Source organism: Myotis myotis, unplaced genomic scaffold (assembly GCF_014108235.1).
Source record: "Myotis myotis isolate mMyoMyo1 unplaced genomic scaffold, mMyoMyo1.p scaffold_m19_p_7, whole genome shotgun sequence".
Classification (NCBI taxonomy): Eukaryota; Metazoa; Chordata; class Mammalia; order Chiroptera; family Vespertilionidae; genus Myotis; species Myotis myotis.
In genome coordinates, this window is record NW_023416379.1 from 14,051,443 (window position 1) to 14,076,743 (window position 25,301).

The window sequence follows — 25,301 nt, forward strand, 5'->3', positions numbered from 1 at the left end:
TGGCTCACCACACCTTCAGAATAAATGCCAATATCCTAAAGTTGACATTATACAAAAACTATTCATGATCTGATAGTCTTATACCTCTTATCCTCCAGATATCCCCCTGTCCTAATCACATGCTTGCACAAATACAGAAGTACATCTACCTGTGCAAAAATCAGTCATCAAAAGCCAATTCAACAACCAAATAACTAATTCATCAAAAGCAAATTCACTGGGAAATTTCACCAATCAAAACAGCCAATTAGATCTGAAACACACTCAAACCTGACGTTTACATTAAACTCAACACTGTCATTTGCAAAAGGGAAGGAGCTGAAGATTTCCTTTAACAATGTCTTTTCTATTTTTATGGAATTATGCTCTGCCCTATGCATGTGTGAAATAAACTGAAGTTAATTGATACATACCCAACTTAAAGCATCCAAGAACATTTTAAACACCTTTACCCACTTAATATTAGCTTTCAGAGAACTGATTTTCAAGAAATTTTCCTAATACCAATTCACATTTCTCTTAGCAATGTATGTCCAGTTATAGAAAATATATGCAGTTTCCATACGTACTATGTGTTTTCCAAATCCTAAGCCTTTAAACATGCTACCACATTGCCCTGAAATATTTTCCCACCACTACCAAAAGCACCCCCCTCACTTTTCCAGGATAATACTTATTCATTAAGAATAAAAAATTTCCCACCATCCTCAGAAAAAGTGTAATTTGTTTTATAGAATCTACTTAATAAATCTACTTCAATCTACTTAATAAATCCATGATAAAACAATATAACCATGGTAACAGGTATCCAGCAGACCAAGTTTAAAATTTTGTAAATCAATATAAGTCAAAAGATCTCAATGAATGTACTTCTGAAAGCCGAGCAATTAGTGTTAGCCCCTTACTTCTGAAAATCAGCCAATAACAGACACACTCCAGGAAACACATTTGTAAAAGCCAGTCAGTCCGCAACAATCTCACCTGAGATCTCTTCTACAATTGGCTGAACTCATTCTCCTCTCCAAAAGCCCATCACTCCCTGAGTTCCAAGCTTTTCCCCAAACCCTATCTGATGAAGAATCTGCTTTGCCTAACTTAAGTAAGCAATACATTCAGCTTTATGCACTGTTTCAGACTGAACAATGGTCTTAATCCTGGAACTTCCATTAAAATTACCTTGAAGACTGTGACTTGGCAACATTCAGTGAGAACTTCAAAGAGTTGTTCACTGAGCCCCCTTGAGTCCCAAACTCTCAAAGCCCTTCAGATCTGCCATGATGAGAGTCTGTGTCAACAATAACCTGAGCTCCAACTTGCTTCATGGGCATTCACTGCAAAATTTGTTATCCTACGATTTGTAATGAAATTTGTACAAAGTAACTTTTTGTTCTGGAGAGGCACCATTCGGTAAAAATTTGTGCTACTAACCTGCTTATTCTTGGCTTGTTTTGCTTTGCTATTTGTACAGTCTTAACTCCTGTTTTATTCTGGTTTGTCCTGCATCTACTGAGTATCCCATAGTGAACAGGAGGCATAGTCCAATCCAATCAATCAATGCAAGCCGACTCTGAGACTACCAGCTAACAGCAAAAATATAGTGCAAAGGCAACTGGTCAAACTGCCTTGAACTCCTACAAAAATTTTATGAGGACATTCCCTGGCTTGTCAATTCATGAAAGAGGGCAGTCAATGATTGTCATATCAATGACCGTATCACCCCTTTCTAGCTTCCACTTGATCAGAATCCGAGATAAATTTATAAGCACACACTATTGCCCCCAAAATTCAGTGACCTGTTTATGTTTGTCATGAGTTTCTGTAAGTCAAAGCTGAAACCTTCTCCTAATAGAACTCCCTCTTTCTAGATAAACTTGCTCCTGCAAGCCTACTTCTTAGTCATACTTTGGTAAAAAGCAATAACAACAAATATGGCTTAGAGTGACAAGTGTCATTATGGAAAAATAAATAACACTTAACAGAAGTCCTAAAGAATAAGGACACAAAAGAATAGTCAGCTTCCTTAACTGTGAACTTGAAACACTATCTCCAAAATAATCTCTCAAAGACTCTTTAGTTCATTTCCATTCAAATCTTCAGAAACCCATCTCCTTGCACCCATCTCTACCCAGTTTTACCTTACAACCCACTTACACCCACTTCTGTTCCTACTACTCCTTTCCTCACTTCTTAAATGCGCCACATTTTAGTTGAGAAAAGGTAACAATCACAGGAAAAGGTACAATCTCAGCAGAGAAACAATCACATCATATATTATCCCCTTTAAATTACAGGAGCAGAAAGCAGATCTAGAGTCAGTAAATTTAAAACTAATCTACAGAGTCCAGTTAAAAATATAAAGAATTATTTTCCTAAACCTCAGGAAGATAGATAGAAATTTGCTGTAAAATTCAGGATCTAATCTGATACTCATTCTACTGCACAATCAATATATACCAAGACAAAAGGAGAGTGTGTGTACTATGGTAGGAAAATATACTATGATAGGAAAAACAAAGAGAATTTAAATAACCTAGTTGTCAATATTTTTTAATGACTTTGAGAGGACAAGAAAAATAGGAAATGCACTAAATAAAGCCATTTCAGAAGTCGTTCACTTAAGGGTGGGTGGACAAAGATTCAAGTTGTCAAAAATAAAAGGTTAAATGTTTATGCTGATAGCCAAATGCTTTTCAAATATTTCATGACTTTGCAATGGAAATAAAGCCCTCAATTTCCTCAGATATCTCAGCCCAGCCAGCATGATCAGTGGTTGAGAATGGACCTATGAACCAGGAGGTCACCTTTGGATTCCGGTCAGGGCACATGCCTGATTGCAGGCTCAATCCCCAGTGTGGGGCGAGCAGGAGGCAGCAGATCAATGATTCTCTCTCACCATTGATGTTTCTATCTCTCGCTCCCTCTCCCTTCCTCTCTAAAATCAATAAAAATATATTTTTTAAAAATGACCGCACATACACATAAATTATTTGTTGTCTAATACTGCCAACTGAAAATGTCATAAACTATAACAAGTAGGATCGCACAGAGTAGCCACAAACCAGATATTAGTTAGAAAATGAAAGAAAATTAAAAACTCAGTTTCTCAGTTTCCCTAGATAGTGGCTCCCCTATTAGACAATGCAGACAGTCTATTGTTGCAGAAAATGTTAGCAGGAAGCACTGAAGAGAAGCCAAAATAAAGGCTGCAGCAGGTAACCAAGCTAAATAGGCTGCTATGACTAAAGTCCTTATGACAGGAACTCTTATAGAACAACAGACAAACCCATGGAGTGGTCCAAAGTTTCCACTGTAGATGCACAAAATCTGATCAATTGTGAAAGGAAAATGGAAACAAATAGATCTTGCATCCATTTTTGCCAATGCTTTTTACAAAAGTTGGGCCAAGTTCTCTTTAATATATATATATATATATATATATATATATATATATATATATACATACATATATATATATATACAAAATACTTTTATATTTTATAAATTTAGTAAAGTTTTTTAGGAGAAATAAAGTTTAAGTTGAAATCTCATGCAAGTTTGACCCATTATGTATAGGAAATAAAATATTTGACCAAGTCGATAAAATAGTAAATTTGTTTATAATAAACTATTTGCAGGCTAAAAATTGGTGATGGCATAATTAACTTTTCAAGCGACAAACAGATTTAAAACTTAATATATAAAAAACATATTTGAAATACTCCCCATCAGCGCCTCTGTGTTAGCAACAGTGAGTTATTTGTATGCCAAACCATAGGGGTAAAATAATCATTCCATTCTTTGTTTTTTCTCCTTTCTCTATTCTAACAAGATCAGTCTATGATCATATGGTAACAACAAATTTTCACTTAAAATGGGAATGGGAAAGAAATGAGATGTGGAAAGACTTTATTTCAATTCAGTTTGTCTAAAGATTTTGCAGTACCTATTACCTCTACAAATAAATTCCATTCCTTTTATTCAATATCCCTCTTCTCATTTCTGAAGCTCAATTCTTTTGATTCTCAAACACAAAACAATTACTGTTCTCTTTCTTTCATTTTATGCTCTACTGCCTTCACCCAAAAACTCACAATTCCATGAATCTTTCCCTTCACCTGACTTCTAAACTCAAGATTCTAACCACATAAACCGTATTTATCATATCAAAGTCACATTAGCATAATTTATTAAATATTTTAATAAATTTTTCATGTTTGTCACTATTACCTGAATTGCTGACTTCTTTTCAATTTCTTTCACTGCCCTTACATATATTTCTACTAAACAGCAATAAATATTAAACATTTTTGCTAAAATAATTTTATAGTATTGGTTTATATTTGGTGTAACTTAGATCAATTTTTGCAAATGTAAAAGCATATATCATTCTGAGGTTTTTCATTCAACTTTTAGTCAAAACCACGGATATACTTTATAGAACTCACTCCTTCATAAGTACCTGATATGAATTAAATTACATAATACTTTCAAAATATCTCAAACTAGCTTGTTTAGCAACCAAACTACTATGCAGTTATGTACTTCCTAATTGTTATCTTCACTGTATTTTAAGTCTCTACTTTTATTCTTTTATGTTTCACACAATGGTAGTTTAAAAGTCACATAAAAGGGGGACTCCTTCATTATTCAATACTGATTATCTCTCAACTTTGCACATTTAAGTTATTACATCATACATTTTTTGTGATATTATGTCTCAACATAAAAACAGAAATATAGACATACCAGAGATTTATATTTCTTTTCAAGAAGTCTTAGTACGACAGTTCTGCTACAATATCCATGCTAAAATTAGGAGAGAAAAAAATGGCATTTAATTTAATATTCAAGCTATACCATTCAAAATGTATTTTTCTTACATAATTTCCAATAATATCATATATTACATAATAACTTAGTTTCAAATTATTATAATCAGTGCCAAACAGTTTTTTCTATGTATAATAGATTATGAGCACAGCAATGACAAGAATCCAAATTATATCAAAAACTATGGGTTTACTGATAGACCAGTAGAAAAACTTTCTATCCCTCAATTGTGACCAGTCTCCATACTAAGCTATATTAAATATGTTTTTATTAATTTTGGAGAGATGAAGGGAGAGGGAGAGATAAAAACATCAATGATGAGAAATAATCATTGATCAGCTGCCTCCTGCATGCCCCTCTACTGGGAATCAAGCCCACAACCCAGGCCTGTGCCCTGAGACCGGGAATTGAACCATGACCTCCTGGTTCATAGGTCAATGCTCAACCACTGAGCAACACTCACCAGGCCATACTAAGCTATTTTAAAATCACCACCACCAAAAAACAAATCTGACTACCAGTGTGTGACACAGCCTAAGGGAAAAATACAGAACTGTGCATGGGGGGTTGAAAATCACAACTCTTACACTATAAATGATACCATACTATCTACATATGCAGAAATTTGACAATGTTGAAATGCTCTGAAGGGACAGTATCTTAATCATGCTCTGCCAATCATATTTTTTAAAAGATTCAAAGTGCCAAAAGATCTTTCATTCTCTCCTTAGAGCTAAATATGGATGTGATTACAACATGCTTTATTTGCACTGTACAAAGCAAGGGGAAAATACACATATTACTTCCCTAAATTATATTAGATATCATTAGTGTTCAATGTGGTCTCTTCATTTTACTTGAGAATAAAAATTAGTAAATAATACTAATAAGTAAAATCTATCAGAATTCTGGAGAATAGAGTTTAATTAAATGGGGGTTTAGTTAATTGAGGATTAAGCAAAGCCTGTGTGCTTTAACCTCATAGCTGAAAACATTTTCAAAACCATTTATCCTTTTCAGGTTTAGTAAGAGAAATATGTGGACCTACAAGTAAACTATTTTGCTGAGTAATAAATGAACATGTTGCTGTTTTGCACGGCAAGTCCTGGGGCCAGCCCTTCCCTTCCCCACAAACATACAATGTTCAGTAGACAGGTGGAAAGGGACAAATACCTGAGAACATCAGCCCACACTGCTGCTACTACTGCCAGACACAGACCACTCTTATTCAGCAGCAGATGAGAGAGGTAACACTAGAAGGGCCTCTTTACTCTTAATATTAGCTTCAGTTCAAGGACAATGGTAAGCTCCATAGGAAATCACCATCATTCAGGCTTTAAACACATTTCCCAACTACAGGTTTAGCAAGAGGCAAATCATGGAATGTTTTCAGACATATCGCCTAAGTCAGAGAAAAATGCAGTGAATCTTTATGTTCTACCATACCTGCTTTTAAAATCTGATGTTTTTATACTAAAGATGATCAGATTTGGATAGGTCATTCAGCTTAATAAGTTCAAATGAATTCAAAACCTTATTCTGGTCTGGCCTGTGTGGCTCAGTTGGTTGAGCGTCATTCCACGCACCAGGAAGTCACCTGATTGATTCCAGATGAGGGCATATGCCCAGGTTACAGGCTCCAGTATGGGCATGCAGGAGGCAGCCAACTGAGGTCTCTCTCTCTCTCATCGATGTTTCTATCTCCCTGTCCCTTCCTCTCTCTGAAATCAATAAAAATATATTTTTAAAAAACAAAACTATTCTAGTTCTGTTGCTTACAAGATAAACAATCTTTACTAGATAAAAAGCTTAAACAAGTCATTTAACTTCTCTATATCTCAGTTGCTGCATCTGTAAAATGGAATAATAATACTACCTATCTCATATATTGTTATAAAAAGTAAATAAGTTAACACATATAAACACAATTATAACTTTTAGTACACAACAAACATCAAACATTACCTATTCTTTGAAATATAGCTATGCACTGAAAGGTATAAAAACTTATTTCATTTATTTCTCACCATCCACTTTTTGAACCAAACAGCCCTGGCATCAACCAATACAAGAAAGTAGATGGGGTGCAAAATCTTTTGTGAGGCAAGATGACTTTGATCACGTTTAACTGATAATAAGGACAAAGTACTCTCCACAATTTCTTCCATGTACCTTAAAGATTGGGAAAGAAAAAACAAATGTTACTATATAGATACATACACTTACACATCTATATATGTAAAAGCCTAAGCGACCGAACAACTGAACTACCAAATGACCGAACAACCAGTCGACCAGTTGCTATGATGTGCACTGACCACCATGGGGCAGACGCTCAACACAGGAGCTGCCTTCTGGTGGTCAGTGTGCTCCCATAGCCAACCTCCCACAGCCGGCCAACCTTCTGCACTGGCTGGCACCCCCAATTGGCCCGGATCGCTGGCCAGGTCGAGGGACCCCACCCATGTATGAATTCGTGCACCGGGACTCTAGTATATATATAAAAACTGGTGATACACTTTATATTTATGAAACGATAGTGTTAAGTAACCTTTAGAAACAACTTTTTTTTTTATATTTCAATAAGTGGCTTTTTTGCTTTAGAAACTTATATTCTTTCTATTTCAATACTGTCTCTCCAAATTTAACTTTTCAAGACTCACAGTTGCTCTTATAGCCATATTAAAAATGTTTAAATTAAAAGGAAAAATTTAAAGAACACATAAGGAACTTATCCAAAGTAGCAGAGACCAATAATGAAAGAACCAAAAACCACACCACCTCTTTTTACCTTGTGTAAATGATGGAAAATGATACCTGCGTAGAGCCGTTCACAAAGCTAAGCACAAAACATGAAAAGCCACAGAGCAGACTGGCGTGCCTCGATACGGGGTGGGGGACGAGAAGAGATAAACCAAAGAACTTATATACTTATAGGTATGCCCATGGACATGGGCAATAGGATAGTGAAGACCTGGGGGGACTGTAGGGCTGGGAGGAGGGGGTAAGGAGGGAGAATGGGAGATATCTGTAACACTATCAACAATAAAAAATATATTTTTTAAAAAATAAAAAGCTAAAAAATAAAACTTTATGAATTCTTTCCCAATTACATAAATAAATTAAGACACTCTCTATTCTTTCTCTTTGAAATGTATGTGAGACAGTAACACTCCTATATTTTATGTGGGCATAAACTAGAGGACTTACTTCTTAGGGTGACGAATCCAGAAAGATGGAGCCTCTTTCTGATATTCATTTAGAAGACGAACCTATAAAGCAGTGTAAAACCAGTTCTCACGAAATTAGAATTCTTAAATATAGAACTATTTAAATTTTTTAAAAAGCATAGTATAGCAAATGAATACCTTTCTAAGTAAGCGGATCACATTAGGATTAGTTACATCTATGCCAGTTGAAACAGTAGGAATATGATTTTCTCTAGAAAGAAAGTATAACTCCAAATATTTAGCTGAAAAGAAAAAGTAAAAAATATATATATGACTAGTATACCATTGAATTATAGTGCTTTCTGAAAAGAAAAGTTAGTTCTGATCCATTTTTCTTAAATACAAATGAAAGAAAAAAACAATTTTTAAACGATGTAACAAACATACCTAAGCTTGTATAAATTTCCTTGGTCATATGGAATGGTGAAAGTGTAAATGTCTGTGCATAGAATTTTAAAATCCGGTCCTATGGAAATAAAACAAAAGATTTGCATCCAAAATTTTTACAGAACTAAATTAGAGATGAATCATTTTTCACACAGTTAAAAACCTAGAAAATAAATCATGCAGAAACTTGTATAGGAATGTACCTATAAAAGAAGACACATTCTTGTGTTGGTCAGTAAGAAGTAAAACCGACTAACAGTAAATCTAAAGCAGCAGGATATTGTTGCAAAATCTGGTAATAGTAGATACAGTCATGGGCTGGTTGGTGAGGTTTGACAGAGGAAAGTACAATGTAATGTTGTCAAAGAAATAAAAAAAAACACCTGTTTCCGAATCCAACATTTTGTTGCCTTTTATTTGATTGCTGACATATGTAGGACTCTAATAATATTGCCTATTCCCAAGAAAAAGTATTATGTATTAATATATTTTCAGAACTTTGTATTATTAAAACTTAAAGTAGAAAATAGCACAAGGTAAATTAATTAAATGAGATAAGAGGTATAGTTAGAACAGTACCTGGCACTAGTAGGTACTTAAAAATGATAGCATTACTATCATTTCAATTATACCAACTTTAATATTAAGATCTGATTAACACTGTTAGTGGAATTTAACTTCCAACTAAATAAAACATAAAATTGCCTCAAATGTTCTACTCTGGGGGAAAAAATAATCACCTTACCTATATTAAATATTAGCATAATATGCTTACAGAAAATGGTTACCCAACTTACTAAAATATTTTCTAATAATTCCAAAAGATTCCTGCTAAACACAGGATATTAAATTCTTTGGGAAGTCTATTTTTATAGTTGAAGCTATTGATGGGTATCTGTCACACTTCAAATACTATACACTTCAGTCAGTTACACCTTAAGATTCCTTTAGAGCAGGAAATGAATGGAATCAAACTCAAAAATGAATTAGGATCAAGCATAAATTCCAAATGAAAAAAATACCATGCTTTGTTTTGTACCCCGAAATGATTTATTCTACTACCATTTCCCCTCTTTAACAACTTCTTCCAATCTTATTAACTTACCTCTTGACACTGACTCTTACTGAGTAATCTATAATAATAAAAGCATAATATGCTAATTAGACCAGACAACCTTCCAGGCGAAGCCGGGGCTGCAAGGGAAGCCCGGGTCCTGGGTGCCAGAGGGAAGCGGTGCTGGCAGCCAGTGGAAGGAAGGCCTACTCTTGCACGAATTTCATGCATCGGGCCTCTAGTGATCTATAACGGCCAAATAAAACCACTTGTACTGACCCATTAGGATCCTAACTGTGTTTATAAAACTGTCATATAATTTTTTAAATAATTATAGGAAACCTATCCTTGTTAAGTAAAAGAAAAACACAGGAAAATTTACAATTCTATTTCCTGTTAAAGAGTCTTGAAATATTAAAGGTGACTCTAAAATACCTTTTTCCCTGTTAAAGTTCCTGGATCATTGAGTTTGGAGTTTTTTGTGTTTGTTTTTGTTTTTGTTTTACAGAAGTCTGCATCACCTTCTGGTGTTAGTAAGGTTAAACTGTATCCAGGTATTAAGTAATTAAACACCTTTCTCCCCCTTATAAAAATAACAAAGCAATTATTTACAACCTACTTCTGTTTACATATATAATTATATCTTCATTGATGGAAGAGTTATTTTTTTAAATGTATTTTTATTGATAACAGAGAGGGAGGGAGAAAGAAAGAGATAGAAACATTAATGATGAGTGAGAATCATTGATTGGCTTTTTTATTGATTTCAGAGAGGGAGGGAGGGAGGGAGAGAGAGAGAGAGAGAGAGAGAAACATCAATAATGAGTGAGAATCATTGACTGGCTGCCTCCTGAACACCCTCTACTGGGAACTGAGCCCACAACCTGGCTCAAATGTACTGAGATATTTCTTATAACTGCTTGTTTACTGTCTTCTCTACGAGAATGCAAGTTCCATGAAGTCAGACACAGTGTGTTCCCAGCACCTAAACTAAAATGATGTACACTGTAAGTATTCAACACATACTGATTAAACAGTTAAAAATATTTAACTTGGCACTAATGCCTCAAAAATTCTGTAAAAACATGCTGTATCTATTTTAAAGCCAAATTTTCCTTCACTGACATAACAATCATGAAGAAAAAGACTCTCTAAAAAGACCCAATTTGTATTCAAATGTGATGCTAGGATATAGTCAGGATTTTTATTTAATTCAAATACTAAATATAGCCAAGAATTACTGCACTTTTTAATATCATCTTATTTTTAATCACACACTAAGTATTCTTGAGAACTTACAAATCATTTTTACAATCACTTATCTCTATGGACTTCATAGAATTTGGGGAATTTTCTGTATTTGCATTCTGATTCACCTCAATTATCTTCTAACTCTTAGCTTTATACTTTTCTAACTTCTCTTTTAAGCAGTTAAGCAATCTCTAAATAACACTTAAATACATAAGTATCCTTATGAATCCTTTGGAATAAATTCTAAATAATCATTTTAATAAACCACAAATTCTTTCAAAAACACTTTAAAATTCTTTTAAAAGCATTTTCTTAATTCAAAAACAGTGATACATACTTGGATATCCCTTTACAAGATAAAACAAAATGGACCAGGTAAAACAGTTTACTATAATTTGTCAATGTAGGGTGATATTGACCATACTTTGAATCTAATCATGAAATAGTAAGTTAATTCCTTTAAAAACTCTTTAACAATTCAAAAGCTGGAACTGAAATTTCATGAGCATTTGAACTACTGTTAAAGAAAATGATCATATTCCATTTGCTTCTGGCAGGGAAAATAAATTATTTTTAATATTTCTACGGGCGTTTCCTTACACTAAACACAGGATCCGGGTCTGAGAGAGACGCTGTCAGTTTCTCACAGAGAGTGGTCCAGTTCTCACAGTTCAGCACATCAGATGGCGGAGCTGAACACAGCATATGCAAGGCTTCATATCTGACCTGTAATTTTTTAAGAGTTTTATTAATACTCAGCTGCTAGAATAAGACCAATTCTCCTAATGTTTAACAAATATTGAAAGGCAAAGTCTGGATGATTGTTTTAAAGAGGCTACTGAGAAGAATCAGATGTCTTTTTATAAAACAACGAGAGGCCAGGTGCATGAATTCGTGCACGGGTGGGGTCTGGCCTACCTGCCCCGATTGGGCAGATCAAGCCAGCTGGGGGGAGGGGCCGCGGGCAGTTGGTGGGCCGGCCCCACCCCCTGGTCGAATTCCCAGTCGAGGGGACAATTTGCATATTAGCCTTTTATTATATAGGACTAGAGACCTGATGCACAAAATTCATGCAAGAGTAGGCCTTCCTTCCCCCGGCTGCCAGCACTGGTTTCCCTCTGGCCCTTGGGACCCAGTCGTCCCTCGCAGCCCCGGCTTCACCCGGAAGGTTGTCCGGAAGGACATCCGGTCTAATTAGCATATTACTCTTTTATTATTATATATTCTTAAGAACTCATTTTTAAAACTACATGTTTTTAAACCAAGAAAGAGATGGGTTATTTTATGTAAAGCGAAAATAAAAACACCAACTGTGTTAGACCTGTGACCAGGAGTCTCCCAAGTGGAAGAGGAGGAAGGGTGATGACAGAACTGGATCACCAGGGTAAGGTTTTCCAGTGGCTGGTCCCACAGGCTGCCCCATGCTAGTGGCTGGTCCTATAGTTTGAAAGCTTTCATGGTGAAGCATTCCCATTCCAGGAAATATGAAATTCTCCCAAAACAATCTATACTTGTTTTTGCTGCTACACCAGATTTTCTGACCTTCTAACCACTGGGGTAGAAAAAAAAGTCATTCAGCAGCATGATGCAAAATTGAATTTCTGTATTTTCACAGAAAGCTTACTTCTTAATCATTTTTCTCAAAATCCAATCAGAATTCACTCAAAGAGTGTGACCCAAGGGACAGCAGTGGAGAATAATAGCTCTACTCCAATTATGAAAGGTGGCAAAGCTTCTCCCCCACTCACTCTCCAAGTAGTGAGTATAACACACTGATTCCAGCCTGTCCCTCAAAACCTGGCTGTTTCCCAGCTGAAAAAACCAATGCCTAGAGATTTTTTTTTTTTAAAAAAGTGATAAATCAGAGACAAGAGCTGAGACCTCAGGAAACCAGGCACTCTGAATCAGGGAGTCAGGTTTTAGGTAAAAAAGACAGAAGACACGTGTTTTAGAAAGAAGAAGTCCTCAATACAACTTTATTTGTGATATGGTTTAGGGAGGACTATGAAGAGTTTCCAAAAACATTTCTCTTTTTCAGCTAACTTTTAAAATATCATTAAGAGACTGCTACTTGCACCCTGGCCAGTGTGGCTCGGTTGGTTGGAGAGTCGTGCCAAGCATCCAGGGGTCACAGGTTCAATTCCTGGTCAAGGCATATACGCAGGTTCAGGTTCCAGCTCAGTTTCCAGGTTCCAACCCAAGACCGAGCACGTAAAAGAGGCAGCACATCAATGTCTCTCTTTCATCTCTCTCTCTCTCTCTCTCTCTCTCTCTCTCTCTCTCTCTCTCTCTCTCTCTCCCCCCCCCCATCCACCCTCCCTCCCTCTCTCTTCTTCTCTCTCTAAAATCAATAAAAATAACGAATAAAAAGTATTTCCCCAGGCCAGTTTTTCTCAGTAGTTAGTGTCATCCCAGGGACAAAAGGGTCCTAGGGTTGATTCCTGGTCAAGGGCATGTACCTCGGTTGCAGGCTCCATCCCCAGGCCCGGTCAGGGCAGGAGCAGGAGGCAACCACCTGGTATGTCTCTCTCACACTGATTTTTCTCTCTCTCTCTCTCTCCCCCTTGCACTCTCTAAAAGTCATTGGGAAAATTATCCTCACTCCTCAGGTGAGGATTAAAAAGGAAGGAAGGGAGGGAAGGAGGGAGGGAGGAGAATTTCCTACTTCCAAAAGTAGAATAAGGTTTCTGAACAAGTATAGATTTTCAAATAATCACTTAAACTAAACACAATAAGATTATTATCATATAAAACTCAAATCCCATTTCAATACCTTTTGATACACAGTATTTACTGAGAACCTAAAAAATAAATCAGAATGCAAAATGCTGAGAGGAAAAAGATTATTCTGTGACTTTTTAGAAAACCAGTGGGAGTAAATTGTAACTATTCATTCGTGGAGACCAAATGGCAAGAAATACACAAGAGTCTTAGGCACTTCAAAATCCTATCATATTTTCTAGTTCAGCCTGACTTTCAAATGAAATAATACTTCATAAACAGTAATTTATACAAACTTTTAAAATATAAACAGATACAATTCAATAGAATTGCTTTTAGAATCCTTTTTCTAATAAATGAATATTTGTCAAAGTTGCTCACATTTTTCAGAAGTAGAGAGAATATTAAATGAGTTTTTTTCTAAAATATCATATACAAAGCAACAGTGAAGGAACTGTTAGGGGAAAAACTGCTCATAACTTCATCTCTTCAAAATGAAAGCTACGAATAAAAATTTCCTCTTCCAAGCCATGACTACTCTCAGGAGAGCGTCCCTTCCTCTGACCTTTCATTTCCAGACTGAGAAGTTTAGCAGGCTGATCAGTCTAGTATTGTCTAGTATTATCATAACAATAAAGGCAACCTTCAAAAAGGACAGCCCAGCTGCTTCCGATTCTAATCATATATACAAACACATACAGATGAACTTGACAGTTATCCTTTAAACGTACCTCTTTGGGTTGCCCTGGATCCAACTGGTCTAAAATCAATTGTAATTTTCCTTGAAAAAATTTGTAACTCTGTAACACAATTGATGGAACAGTCATTTATTTAGTAGACTTTCAGAAGTACTTCTATAAATGATTTTTAAATATACTTCCAAGCAAAAGGAAAAAAAAAAAAAGGCATTCAGAACAAGAGAAAGGGATGATCTATTTTGATTTGGCAGCAAATAGAGAATTTTTGTTTCCCAGGGCATTTAAATGGGAGCTGAATGTCCCAGAACAGTGCACCTTCGTGCAAATGAAAACTATTATTATTTGCTGAGCAACTGCAATGTGTAGAACATAATAAGACTCAGAAGACATAAAGCCAAAATGTTTTGTACTCAGAAATGTGAGATGAGTAATACTGAAAGATAAAACAACATAAACAAGAAGGCACTAATAGTGCCCTAGGCATAACCACGATGCTGCTTGAACTTTCAGTCCTTTTCTTTCCTGTACTTTTCCTTAGCCTTTCTCCATGCCTCAGATAGAGTGTAATCACTCAGTGAACAAGTAATGCCAGAAGATGTTATTTCATGAACTAAATCTTTACTATTAGATTACTTTATTGTTTCTTTTTCTTCTGCATCCTAAAACTAGAAAGCAGAAAAATAACCTGGCTAATAAAGCATGCACTGAAGCTCGTGTTTATTAAACACCTTCTCAAGACATAAATGCAAAACTAAACCACACACCTGATTGGACGAGGAGTCACTGTCAGAGCAATTGTCTGTGCAGTAACTACTGCTTTTCTCCTTCTGGATTTTTCTCTGCCTCTCTCGACTGCGCATCTCATCTTCTTCAAACTTGTCAATCATAGATTCCACCACTACCATCATGCTGTTCTTCAGGGAATGCATCATTTCTTTGTATCTTAAATTCAAAGCAGTGTCAGTAAGAAAAAGATTATTAGCAAAAATGGAAACATTCAACTAAATTAAACTAGCTATTTTTTCTGTAATATCCCTTTAAGAACACAATTCTAAAGAGAAAAAAACCTAAGTCAGTTTTCCTTAAAGAACTACTGGTACAACAGAATTTACATGACAGTAATAAAAGTTAATAGGGACCCAAAAACAAGTATTTTGAAGTTTTTCATCTGGTTACTTGGACAGAAATCTAAGGCAAGATGAATTCCAGTAATTAGCAACTCATCTGTTAATATCACACTACCAAAACACAGCCTATTCTACACATCGATGTTTTATTTCTCTCTTTCTCTATCCCCCCTCTATTTTCTTTCCTTCCTTATCCCGTGCCTATTATTTCTATCTATAAGCACCTGTTACCACAATTTAGACCTAAATAAGAATTAAGCTGTCAGTGGCTCTTTTCATTAGAGGTTAGAAAACCCACTGTCAGGGATGTTAGAAAAGGGATTCCTGCCCTAGCTGGTTTGGCTCAGTGGACAGAGCATTGGCCTGCAGATTGAAGGATCCCGGGTTCGATTCTGGTCAAGGGCACATGCCCAGGTTGGGGGCTCGATCCCCAATGGGGGTCATGCAGGAGGCAACCAATCAGTAACTCTTTCCCATCATTGATGTTTCTGTCTCTCCCTCCCTCTCCCTTCCTCTCTCTGAAATCAATAAAATTTATTAAAAAAAGAAAAAAAAGAAAAAAAAAAAAAGAAAAAGGGATTCCTGAAATTAGTAGGAGTTTGAACTGGATAACTTCTAAGATCCCATCCACCACTGTGGATCTAAAACTCTCAAAAAGAACTTATAATAAATTCCCCCATTTATTAAGTGCAAAATCTCAAGCATCCATATTTATATTGGACTGTGATCTGCAATACACTAGAAATAAAATTTCAGGGCTAAATGGGACCATAAAATAATCTAGTCCACCCCTTTATTTTACAAATGAGGAATATTTGACCTGAACCATTTAAATTTCTAAATTTCATATATCTATATATATAAAAGCCTAAGCGACCATTCTACCGTTCGACCAGTAGCTATGAAGCGCAATGACCACCGGGGGCAGACACTCAATGCACAGGCATGGAAACATGGAATAGACAGATGAATCTCAGAGGGAAGGGCAGAAGAGGGAGGGTGGGAAGAGATTAAACAAAGATCTTGTATACATACTAGAGGCCCAGTGCACGGATCCATGCACTGATGGGGTCCCTTGGCCTGGCCTGCACCTTCTCACAACCCAGGATCCCTCAGGGGATGTTGGAGAGCTGGTTTTGCCTGATCCTCACAGGCTAGACGGAGGAACCCCACCAGTGCACGAATCCATGCACAGGGCCTCTAGTATTTAAATAAACATAGTGAGTAAAGTACTAAATTTGGAGTCAGAAAACCTGAATTAGAATCCTGACTACCTACCAGCTCTGTCATCATAAATAAGTCTCTTTTTCCTCAAGTACTAATGAGATTAAGAAAAACACAATCTAGCTTAGCTATTTCACATGGCTATAGCAAGAAATAATTGAGAATATGTATCTCAAAATTCTTTACAAATATAAAGCACAATACAAATATTTGTTATCACGATAATAATGGTAATAAATTAGGAAAATAAGCACAGAAACTTTCCTTTTTTATATTTCTGGTTAATAGGTAATTGTAAATGCATAATCAAAGGAAGGACAGGTAAGGTACTCTCTCTCTCATAAAAGCAAAAAAACCATGCTATTTCTATTTCGATAGAAATAGCAGACTGAGATTTTCAAGTTTAAAGGTTTTAAAATATAGTTTAAATGATATAAATTATATGTTATTATATATATCTACATATATATATATATATATATATATATGTAATTTCTATATATAATTTAAGATATATTCTTATGTGTTTAGTCCTTTTATTGAACAACTAGAGGCCCGGTGCAAAAATTTGTGTGTTGGGGGGGGCCGGGGGGGCCGGGGGGGGGGGTGAACCACAGGAGGTTGGCCGGCAGGCCCTGATCTACTTGTGTAGATGTGCTGAGGTAGTGGCAAGCAAAGACCACGGACAGGGCACCCCAAGACGGCCTGAACACCAGCTACGCTCTGAGGTGGACATACAGCTCTACTTCGATGCCCGCACTCAGGCCACCTCACTCTCCCTGGGGCGGAGTTGCTGACAGACAAGTCATCTCTCCTACCTCAGCTGCACATTTTCTCCGGGCTCCACCCCCAGTCGTGACAGGTAGCTGACTTTGGCCAATGGTGGCACACTGCCGTAGGAGCACTAGCCAATTAGCAGTTGGGAGCCCGGAAAGGCGGGGCCAAGCTAGAAGTGGTTGATGGGGACAGAAGGGCGAGCGGTGCGGTGGCAGAGGTAAGATGGCGGTGCTGCTTACTTTACCTCTTTGTAGTTGCTGGCTTGCCGCTTCTGCCCCCTCCTCTGTCTCAATCTGCATCAGGGTCACTCTCCTCCTACAGGCTTCCCAGACCCAGGTTCTCCAGTGCCCAGAGCCTTAGCCGAGGGGAGGGACCAGCGGGAGGGAAGGCCAAGGAAGGCTGGCTGGTCGCCGGCTGCAGGAGGTTGGCGGTGGGAGCACACTGAGCACCAGGGGGCAGCCCCTGGGTTGAGCGTTTGCCCTTGGTAGTCAGTGTGCATCACAGCGACTGTAGTTCCAGTCAATCTGTGCACCAGTGGGGTCCCTCAGCCTGGCCTGCGGGATCGGGCTGAAACTGGCTCTTGGACATCCCCCGAGGGATCCTGCATTGTGAGAGGGAAGTTCTCAGATGACGCACCCCGGAATCAGGCTCCCTCCTCTCTGGTTCCGGGTGCATCACCCGAGAACCACAGCTGACAAGTCACCGCAGATTGGCAACTCCTGCATTGAGTGTCTGCCCCCTGGTGATCAGTGCATGTCATAGCTATTGGTCGAACGGCCGAACAGTTGGCCAGTCGCCTAGGCTTTTATATATAGAGATATGTGACTTACATAATATGTACTTATAAACAAATTAATATAATACACATTATGTATGTATATATTTTTAATCCCCAGCATGACATGTGTCACATGTCATACTAGTACATCCAGACAATGGAATATTACTCAGTGCTAAAAAGAAATGAGTTATCAAACCATGAAAAGACACAGAAACTTAAATGCATATTATTAAGTGAAAGAAGCCAAACTGAAAGGCCCCATACTGTATGGTTTCAACTATTGGAAATTGTGGAAAAGGCCCAAGTATGGAGACTGCAAAAGGAGCGGTGGTTGCCGGAGGTTGGGAGGAGGAGGGGTCTGAGGTGGAGCACAGAGGATTTTTAGAGCAGTGAAACTACTCTGTAAGATGCTATCATGGTAAATATGTATCATTACAAATTTTTCCAAACCCCATAGAATGCACAACACCAAGAGAAAATGCTAATGCAATCTACAAACTATGAGTAATAATGATGCATCAATGTAGGTTCTCAATTAAAACAAACGTACCACTCTCATGGGGGAAGTCTATGCATGTATCAGAGCCGGGGGTATAGAGGAAAGAAATATGTACCTTCTGCTCAATTTTGCTACGAACCTAAAGCAACTCTAAAAAATAAAGTCTATTAAAGAAAAGTGAAGGAGTACGTCACACAATTAGGAAAAGGGCAAATACAAATCCCTTCCCTTGTTTGAGGAAGAACAAGGCCAGTGTCGCTAGAGCAATGTCAAAGGAGATATGATAAGAAATGAGGTAGGAGAGGGAGCAGAAGGCTCACGGTGGGCCTTGTAGGCTACAGAAGAAACTGGATTTGACTCTGAACGAGATGCGAACCCTTTGAAAAGTGTTATGAGGAAGAGTGGCACCATCTGATTCACTGTTCCAAGGAATCTTCTGGCTGCTATGAGGGAAATGGGCTGGGGGGAGGGGCACTGGTTAGGAGTGCTTGCAGGGAGCCCTGCTGAGAGAAAAATTACGTTAAGATATTATTGTAGGCATACTCACTCTTTAGATTCCTGAGTTCTTTTAGTAACATGCTGCACAACTGTGTCATAGCCAGAATCCTCACCCTGATTCTGATCGGAAGTCCATTTTTCCATTTCTTCTTCAATCATAGACCCCAAAGTGTTGCATATATGCTGTCTGAGGTATTTCACAAATTCATAGCTGAAACAAATATTTTAAAAATAAGTGCAGTAAATATCACGAACTCAGTAACCACATCCAGAAAAAGTGTTAGCACAGAAAGATTTGTGACATATTCAGATTTCCTACTTTAAAGTAGAATTAAATTATCTCCCAAATCATTGAACAACACAGTGGGAGGTCAGGGGAGAGCAAATTTCCGGACCTATGCCACCCTTAGTTGGTTAGGAGTCTTTTCACACCTTTGGAATGCTCCCATCTTTAATGTGTAATGCACATTAAAGGAGAGGGAAAGCAGTTGTTAAGGATTTTTACAATTATTCAAACTGATGAGGAAAACCAAGCTAGAGTAACAGCAACTGTGAGGGAATAAATAGGAAAAGGTTAAGCTCCAATCATTAGAAGAGGTTTGTGTACATTTTGAAAGTGGTAACTGACCCAAATTCCCCCTATCAGCTCTTTTCTGTTTTCAGAGAGAACTATCTCAGACGCTCTAATATGTTTCCTTCATATTGTTAGGTTCATGCTAACACTAAATTCAGTTTGCAAACAGACAATACAGCAAACGTAAGAGGTTAAGAATTCCAAAAGTGGATAATTATTTTATGAAACATGTTTACTGAAAATAAAGAGCAATGATTATAATTGATATCATGATTTTAAAAGGTTAGAGTTTTTTGGTCTATCAAATGACAAAAATAATTTAACTTAAACACACTAGAGTTCACTAATTTAAATTCACTGGTAGGTTCTTCTGTAAAACAAAGAATAAACCCAATTCAACAAATATTATTGTGTTCCTTCCATATCAAACCAAAAATATCAGGTACAGGGTTACAATCATTAGACTTGGTTAAGTATTTTTTTGTTGTTTTTGTTAAGTAAAACTACACAGTAGTTCTCTCTTATCTGAGGTTTCTCTTTCCGCCATTTCAATACCCACGGTCAACTGTTGTATAAAAATATTAAATAAAAAATTCCATAAGTAAACAAGAAATAAATAAGAACCAATAAGCTTTAAACTGAGGCATGAAGAATTGCTTGCCCTCCTGCTCCATCCCTCTCTAGACATGAATCATCCCTTTGTCCAGCATGTCCACACTGTATAGGCTCCCTGCTCATGACTCACTTAGCCATCTCAGTTATCAGATTAGCTGTAGAGGTATCGCACTGCTTGGGTTCAAATAAACCTTGTTTTACTTCATAATGGTTCCAAAGCACAAGAATAGTGATGCGGGCAATTTGGATATGCCAAAGAGAAGCTGTAAAATGCTTCCTTTAAGCGAAAAGGTTTGTATGAATAGGAAAAAACATAGTGTATAGGTAGGGTTTGGTACTATCCTAGGTTTCAGGAACCCACTGGGGGTCTTGAAATGTATCCCCCTCGGATAAGGGGGGACGGCTGTAATACAATAATCAGTGAAATGCAAGTATTTCATGGCTGCATATTGGAATCACCTGCAGGGGTCCTCAAACTATGGCCCGCAGGCCACATCCGGCCCCCGAAAACATGTTTTTTTACTTCAAAATAAGATATGTGCAGTGTGCATAGGAATTTGTTCATAGGTGTTTTTTTAAACTATAGTCTGGCCCTCCAACGGTCTGAGGGACAGTGAACTGGCCCCGTTTAAAAAGTTTGAGGACCCCTGACCTAGAGAGCTTTTCAAAAACACAAAGGCCCAGCCTCTGCCACTCCTCCTCTGCCAGACCCCAGGATATTTTGATTCATCAGTATTTTTTCAAACAGCCTTCAACTGATTAAAACCAGGGCTGTCTGTTTTATAGGGAGCCAGTCCAAGCATAAAAATTTACACAACACATGCACACATAATGAAAGCAATGTCCTCTTCCCTTCCTCTCTCCCCACCCACAGGCCTTGCTGCCACTTTCAGAGAAAGGGGGCAAACTTGGACTTTTTAGAAACCGCGAAGAGTTTACAGTAGAAAAATGGAAGAGGCTACGGAAAGCAGAGATAGTTTAGGGCAACTGTCCTCTGGGCAAATCGCCAGATAGGGCTCTCCTGTGGTTTCTCTCCAAATGACGACGTTTCTCCCACTTTATTACACTGCCTGAAATTCCATCACTTACAGACTCAATTCTTTTCTTTTCCCCCCCCCCAGAGAGGGAGGGAGAGGGGGGAGAGACAGATAAAAATGTCAATGATGAGAGAGAATCATTGATGGGCTGCTTCCTGCATGCCCCCCTACTGAAAATCTAGCCCTAAATGGGGCATGTGCCCTGACCAGGAATCAAACCATGACCTCTGGTTCAATCACTGCCTGGGCAGGACTCAGTTATCTTAGCAATCATTCTCTTACAAAAATGCCAAAAGCCTAGAGACACCAGCTTCCCCTGTAGGTCTGTTTAATAAAGATTATTTTTCTTGCTAATACCATGACAACAGCAGGTGGTTTTAAGAAAGCAATGTTCTGCCCTAACTGGTTTGGCTCAGTGGATAGAGCGTCGGCCTGCAGACTCAAGGGTCCCGGGTTCGATTCCGGTCAAGGGCATGTACCTTGGTTGCGGGCACATCCCCAGTAGAGGGTGTGGGTGAGGCAGCTGATCGATGTTTCTCTCTCATCGATGTTTCTGGCTCTCTATCCCTCTCCCTTCCTCTCTGTAAAGAATCAATAAAATATATTTAAAAAAAAAAAAAAAAGAAAGAAAGCAATGTTCTGATAGTGGAGATGGGAGAACAGATATTCTGAAGCATGAAACATTTTGGGAAGCAATACATTGCTCAGTGACTCAAGAACATCTAATGTTCAAAGAGAGTTAAGTCGGTGAAAAAAGAGACAAATGAAAGTATGAGCACCTGAATTAATCGACCTTTAGAATCTCTTCCAACTCTGAGACTGTAAGAGTCTATGAAAATACCAAAGACAAGTATCTCCTGCCCCTTTCCTCTCCTACATAGAGATTCCTTCCTCCTAATGCACAGATCTCAGGTTAGTGCAGGTAACACATGAATTTTACCATCTATACTTTTAACACTACAAACAACTCAACTACTGTTAGGATTAGAAATCTTACTTTTACTTTGAGTGTGTCTAAATTAATTTGGGTAGGCCTCAAGTAAATATCTTCAGTAAATAGTAAACATTAACTATGCAAGTTAATCAGCAGGCATTTAATTATCTAATTTAATCTTGCTGAAGAAGAGTAAATTACACTATTATAACAGTTGTTAGCCTGCTGAAAAGAACCACAATGATCCATCTTTAGCTTAAAAAAAAAAAAGGCATCTTAAAATTGACACAGCTAAAGCAATACTTATAGGCAATTGTGTAGTCTTAAATGCATACACTTAAAAAAAAAAAAGAAAGAAAGCTGCAAATTAATGAGCTAAGCATTGATTACAAAAGTTTTAAAAGTTTCTCTCAAAGAAAAAATACAAAGAGCAGAAATTAACAACCAATAACAGCTATTAGTAGTGAATTTGATGAAGAAATAAACAAGAAAATCATGGAAATACAAAAAACAACCACATGTATAATCAGAAACACTAATGAAATTAGAAACTCTACATTAACAAAAACTCTTTCCACACTTTTAAAAACTCCTTTGAGAATCTGGTGAAAACGTATATGCTTCCCCCATAAAATTGCAAGCAAACACAAACTGTTGCACAAAATATTAAATAAAGGGCTCCAGGCTCCCTGATGCCCATATATATGAAATGAGTAGGAGTTTCAAAGAAGGACAACTTCAGGACACCCAAGAAACAATTAAAATGTCATCTCTGTAAGATCAAAATAAAAATGCAAAACACTGAAGTAAAAACACCACTACCACTGATAAAGTGAGACACCAGCGGTATACGATTCCATGGCTTAATTTAAATTATATGATTCAAATCAAAAGAAAAGCACAGGTCTCTGAAGAAGCACTATCCTGCCCTAACCGGTTTGGCTCAGTGGACAGAGCACCGGCCTGCGGACTCAAGGGTCCCAGGTTCGATTCCAGCCGTACCCTGGTTGCAGGCACATCCCCAGCTGATCAATGTTTCTAACTCTCTATCCCTCTCCCTTCCTCTCTGTAAAAAAAATCAATAAAATATATTTTTAAAAAAATAAAAATAAAGAAGCAATATCCTACAATATTCACCTGAAATGGTAGCTCTCCCGCGAAACTTCCTACCCCTACTCCTTCCGGACCCAAAGCACTGGTACTTCTTCTACACTTCCATTCCTCACCCGCACAACAGATCTCTGCGTATGGGCTTCAGCCCTTTACAGAAACTTAAGCTATTTCATAGGAATATAGGAAATTAACAACCTCACTTCAGTATTCCTGCAGACCTCAGAATGGGTCATTGGGGCCGCCGCTGAGATACCAGATCAGCAAAGGAAGGAGACTCTTTGGAACTCAATGTTTTTTTGTTATAGTGACAGGAATACTCTGAAATAATAGACTTACTCCTAAAAGAAGAGGAATAACTTATCATTAATTACTGTGTTGCCGAGGAGGAAAATAATGGAGAATCAGGATATGTTGGTGCGGCAGTAAAAACACAGCAAGCAGATGCTTTGGAAAATAAGGAAAGAATAGATAAATAATTTCGGTATTTGGGTAAATGAAATAATGAACCTCCAACTGGGGTGCTATTTTAACAATAACCAAATGCACTTTTTTTTTTTTAAATCCAACTACATTTTTACTTTTCTGGGTCAGCTATTTTGTTTGCTTAAAGACAAAAAAGCAATTTTACTTGTGGAAATTTTCATCAGTTTCCTCCAGATGTAAGAGGATCTCCTCGGCGCACTCGAGGGAGGGAGCACCCGTGATTTTCTCCTTCACGCTCTGGAACAACTGCCTCAGCATCACCTGCAGCGTCGCCTGGTCCTCGCCGGAGAAATGGGCCATCCTGTGGGCATCCAACGCCCATTACCCCGGGTCCGCGCAAACGCGGCGCACTGCGCACGCGCGCCCCCACCAGCCCGGCCAGCGCGCTGCGCCGTTTCCCGGGAGACCGCGAAACGCGTTGGGGCGGGCCCTTAGCTGCCCGCGCGTCGCTCGGGGAAACCGGTCACCTGGCTTTGGGGAAGCGGGGGTCCGCGAGGCCCCGCCTTTGGTACTCGTTGCTGCTGGTCTTCGGTACCAACAGAGGTCAAGGTGCCCCGTACATAACCACAAAAAAAAACCGCGGGAGGCGCTGATGGGTGGGCCTGACGGCGGGACGGCGGCGCTGCGCGTGACGTCATCACGCCAGCGTGGCTCCCCGGGAGGGAGGGGGGAGTGCTGGTGGACCGGGAGGCCGAGTTCCGCGAGAACGGGCTGCGCTCGCTTTCCTGACCTTCGGGATTGTAGGTGGGGCAGGGGAAAGAGTGCGAAGGAAAAGGGTCAATAAAAGAAAGACAGCAGGAGTGAAACTGAAAGTTGCCCGTAAAGTTTCCATTGAAGAGAGAGCGGTCTTGAAACGTTGCCGTGCTGTTTTCCTTTAACAGCTAAGCCTCTAAGGCAGCGGTTCTCAACCTGTGGGTCGCGACCCCTTTGGGGGTCCAACGACCCTTTCACAGGCGTCACCTAAGACCATGGGAAAACACATATATAATTACATATTGTTTTTGTGATTAATCACTATGCTTTAATTATGTTCAATTTGTAACAATGGGAATACATCCGGCATATCAGATATTTACATTAGGATTCATAACAGTAGCAAAATCACAGTTGTGAAGTAGCCACGAAAATAATTTTATGGTTGGGGGTCACCACAACACGAGAAACTGTATAAAAGGGTCGCGGCATTAGGAAGGTGGAGAACCTCTGCAGGACTTGCTGAGAAGTAGGAAGAATACGACCTCAAACCTAACAGACCCAGAGAGAAAGGAGAGAAGACCGCTGGGCGCAGGGGAGAGTTAGGCCCGAGAAGCGTGCCGGTGCTGTGGAAACCCAGAATCACCTTTCATCCCATAGAGGAGTTGCAGGGAAAAGGGAAAACATCCGGACATGCGGAGGATGGGGGCCTGGGGAGGCGCGGCATATCCTGGTAGCGGAGTTGGTTGTCAAAGAGAGGGCGTGAGGAGGCTGG

At 38.4% G+C, this 25,301-nt stretch overlaps 1 protein-coding gene across 2 annotated transcripts in view; it reads right to left on the bottom strand.

Annotated features, from left to right (window-relative positions):
* Positions 1-24,209, bottom strand: part of TBC1D32 (TBC1 domain family member 32) — a 118,316-nt gene extending 94,107 nt beyond the window's left edge. The window contains exons 1-10 of one of the 2 annotated variants that reach the window (XM_036317911.1): positions 23,979-24,209; positions 19,127-19,288; positions 14,936-15,113; positions 14,205-14,273; positions 11,353-11,478; positions 8,448-8,526; positions 8,199-8,302; positions 8,041-8,102; positions 6,858-7,002; positions 4,747-4,806 (exon numbers count right to left, since the gene is read on the bottom strand). In XM_036317911.1, the coding sequence (XP_036173804.1) occupies positions 4,747-4,806; positions 6,858-7,002; positions 8,041-8,102; positions 8,199-8,302; positions 8,448-8,526; positions 11,353-11,478; positions 14,205-14,273; positions 14,936-15,113; positions 19,127-19,288; positions 23,979-24,133 (1,140 nt within the window). In that variant the 5' untranslated portion in view covers positions 24,134-24,209. The remainder of the gene's footprint in view (positions 1-4,746; positions 4,807-6,857; positions 7,003-8,040; positions 8,103-8,198; positions 8,303-8,447; positions 8,527-11,352; positions 11,479-14,204; positions 14,274-14,935; positions 15,114-19,126; positions 19,289-23,978) is intronic. The other variant, XM_036317912.1, reaches the window with a different exon arrangement.
* Positions 24,210-25,301: the final 1,092 nt, after the last annotated feature.